This window comes from Helobdella robusta, assembly GCF_000326865.2.
Source record: "Helobdella robusta unplaced genomic scaffold HELROscaffold_4, whole genome shotgun sequence".
NCBI classification, from domain to species: Eukaryota; Metazoa; Annelida; class Clitellata; order Rhynchobdellida; family Glossiphoniidae; genus Helobdella; species Helobdella robusta.
In genome coordinates this window covers 5,414,956-5,417,325 of record NW_008704902.1, presented here as the reverse complement: position 1 = coordinate 5,417,325, position 2,370 = coordinate 5,414,956, and the positions used below count along the sequence as shown (strand labels likewise).

General features: G+C 31.2%; 1 protein-coding gene across 1 annotated transcript in view; it reads left to right on the top strand.

Annotated features, from left to right (window-relative positions):
- Positions 1-1,412: 1,412 nt before the first annotated feature.
- Positions 1,413-2,370, top strand: part of HELRODRAFT_162640 (hypothetical protein) — a gene marked incomplete at both ends in the record, with an annotated part of 7,086 nt that continues 6,128 nt past the window's right edge. Inside the window, one exon of the mRNA XM_009024790.1 lies at positions 1,413-1,469. Within this exon, the coding sequence (XP_009023038.1) occupies positions 1,413-1,469 (57 nt within the window). The remainder of the gene's footprint in view (positions 1,470-2,370) is intronic.

Genomic DNA, 2,370 nt, shown 5'->3' with positions numbered 1-2,370 from the left:
TTTTTTATGTTATCAAAACCTACACATATCCTGTCAAAAATTTTTTCAATTACTAATCTTTTATAGAAAAAAAAAACATTAAAATATTCATCCGGCAAAATAAAAAACAAAAGAAAATATTTTTTGAAATGGAGATGAATGAATGGATGTGATCAAGTGCATGTCATCTGAGTGGGAAACTTCAGTCAATGCATTTCTTAGTGACGAAGACTGATTAGGATAAATATTTGTTTTTTTTGTGGTCGTTATTTGTTTTTCTTGATGAAGTTTTTGTTTATTCATCTATTGTTCTCTGTGGCGTTTTTGTAGACATGTAGTTTGCCTTGTCAATTTTCTTGTCAGTTTTTCAACATCGCTAAAAACATTTGCTTCACCAAAAAGTTTCAAATTGTTCGTGGATGCTGGCGTATTGAGTGGCCTGTTAATTTGGAGGAATAACCATAGCGCGAAGAAACGATGAAGTCAATGGAATCAAATCGACCGTGAATACAATGCAGTTATAGAAGTTGTTGGTTTTTCCATGGCATTTCACACAAAAAATGCATCTGTGTCTCGAGGCTAATCAACTGTACAGTTTTTAAATCATTTAAATCTTTTTAATTCATAGATGAACAATCATTAACTGATGCCGGTGTTGTGATGTGTGTTATATACAGTATCTGCAAACATAACGTTGTGTAACGTTTCATTCAAAAGTATGAGAAATTCTAAATTGGGTAAAACAACAAAACTTCGGCGGACAACTGGTCTCTCTTTGTTTACATTTTGTTGCAATCAAATGTCGCTAGAAGTCGTGACTTTGAGTCGTTGGAGTAATGTCATGCCATGAAATTGAGGTCCAGACATTGTCAGTCACCAGCAGTTTATGTCAGAAGGCCATATTTTAAAAAGAAGTCAACTCTTAGATTTTTAATTAGCAAGTAACTATTGAATAATATAAAAACTGGTGAATAATTGAGCTCACATATATTATATCTCAATGCACTCTAAGTATCAGAGGTACATATAAATATAAATGTTTCCAACCAAAGTATTGAAAGTTACAAGCAGATGTTTACATTACATGTGACAGTCTGCTTGGAAATGTTCAAGGAGCAAGCAGATACCTCATTCACTTAAAGATACAAACATCTTCTTGAGATGCATACAAATTTTTAACTTGCATACAAATATGAAACTTACAAATCCTCCTTTGCTCACTTGCATAACAATTGTTACCATTTAGACAAAAACGTTCTTTTTATTTCCAAACAATTTTTGTCCTTGCGTGGCATCCCAAACAAACATCTCACACATTCTACACATTCCACACATCTTACACATTCCACACATATCACACGCTTCACACTCAGCACACACAGTCGAATATCTTTCTACTATCCAAATCATTCAAACGGCTTATATTGCGCGCGATGTCGTACGAGGAATTAGTGGCCGACAGGATGAACAAGTGCACAGCAACAAAACATGTGCGCGCATGAGGTGAGCAATTTCTGCAACACGCACCATGCCACGCACACAGTTACCTGTATGCAACATGCAAACACACACAAAAACACCCTTAAACACCCAGAGGCAAATTCACATACACACTAACACACACGCACACTAACACACACACACACACATATATATATATATATCATTTATTTTCATTGTAATGCATTATTGATCAATTCTTTCTATTTAGTCGACATGTTCTAAATATTATTTCATATTTTCGTTATATTGAATCGATTACTTTTCTGTTTATGACCAAATTTTAATCTTATTTCTGTACGATGCATTATGATTTCTCGTTTGTTATCTTAATTACGTTGCTAAGTTCAGTTTTTGTTAGATAGCGCTTTGGAGATTCGTTTAATTAGCGCTTCATAAATGTTTCAATATTAATAATAATAATATAAATATATATATATATATATATATATATATATATACACATTGAGGGATGTGAAGTTTTGGAACTTCATGTGCGTGAATGATCTTTTGTGTTGTGTAGTTCGTGTTTTTAAAAAATTCTTAAAAGCAAAATTTATAAATATTTAATGTTATCGTTTTGCAGTGTGAAGGCAATTACTTATCTTTCTTTTAAAAATCATTTCACTAGGACTATCAATTTTTGTGTTTCATTGACTTATTTCATTGTTATATATATATATATATATATATATATATATATTTATTTATTTATATATTTACAATATTCTATAAATTCTACTGAATGTTTGGCGTTAATATGGTTGTAGTTCGTTTTTTCGATTTTTCTCACTAAAGTTTTTTGGTGAACGTTTAGTTTATTAAAATTCAAAATTATTTTGAATTAAATTTAAACGTTCACCAAAAAACTTTAGTTTTTTGGTGAACGTT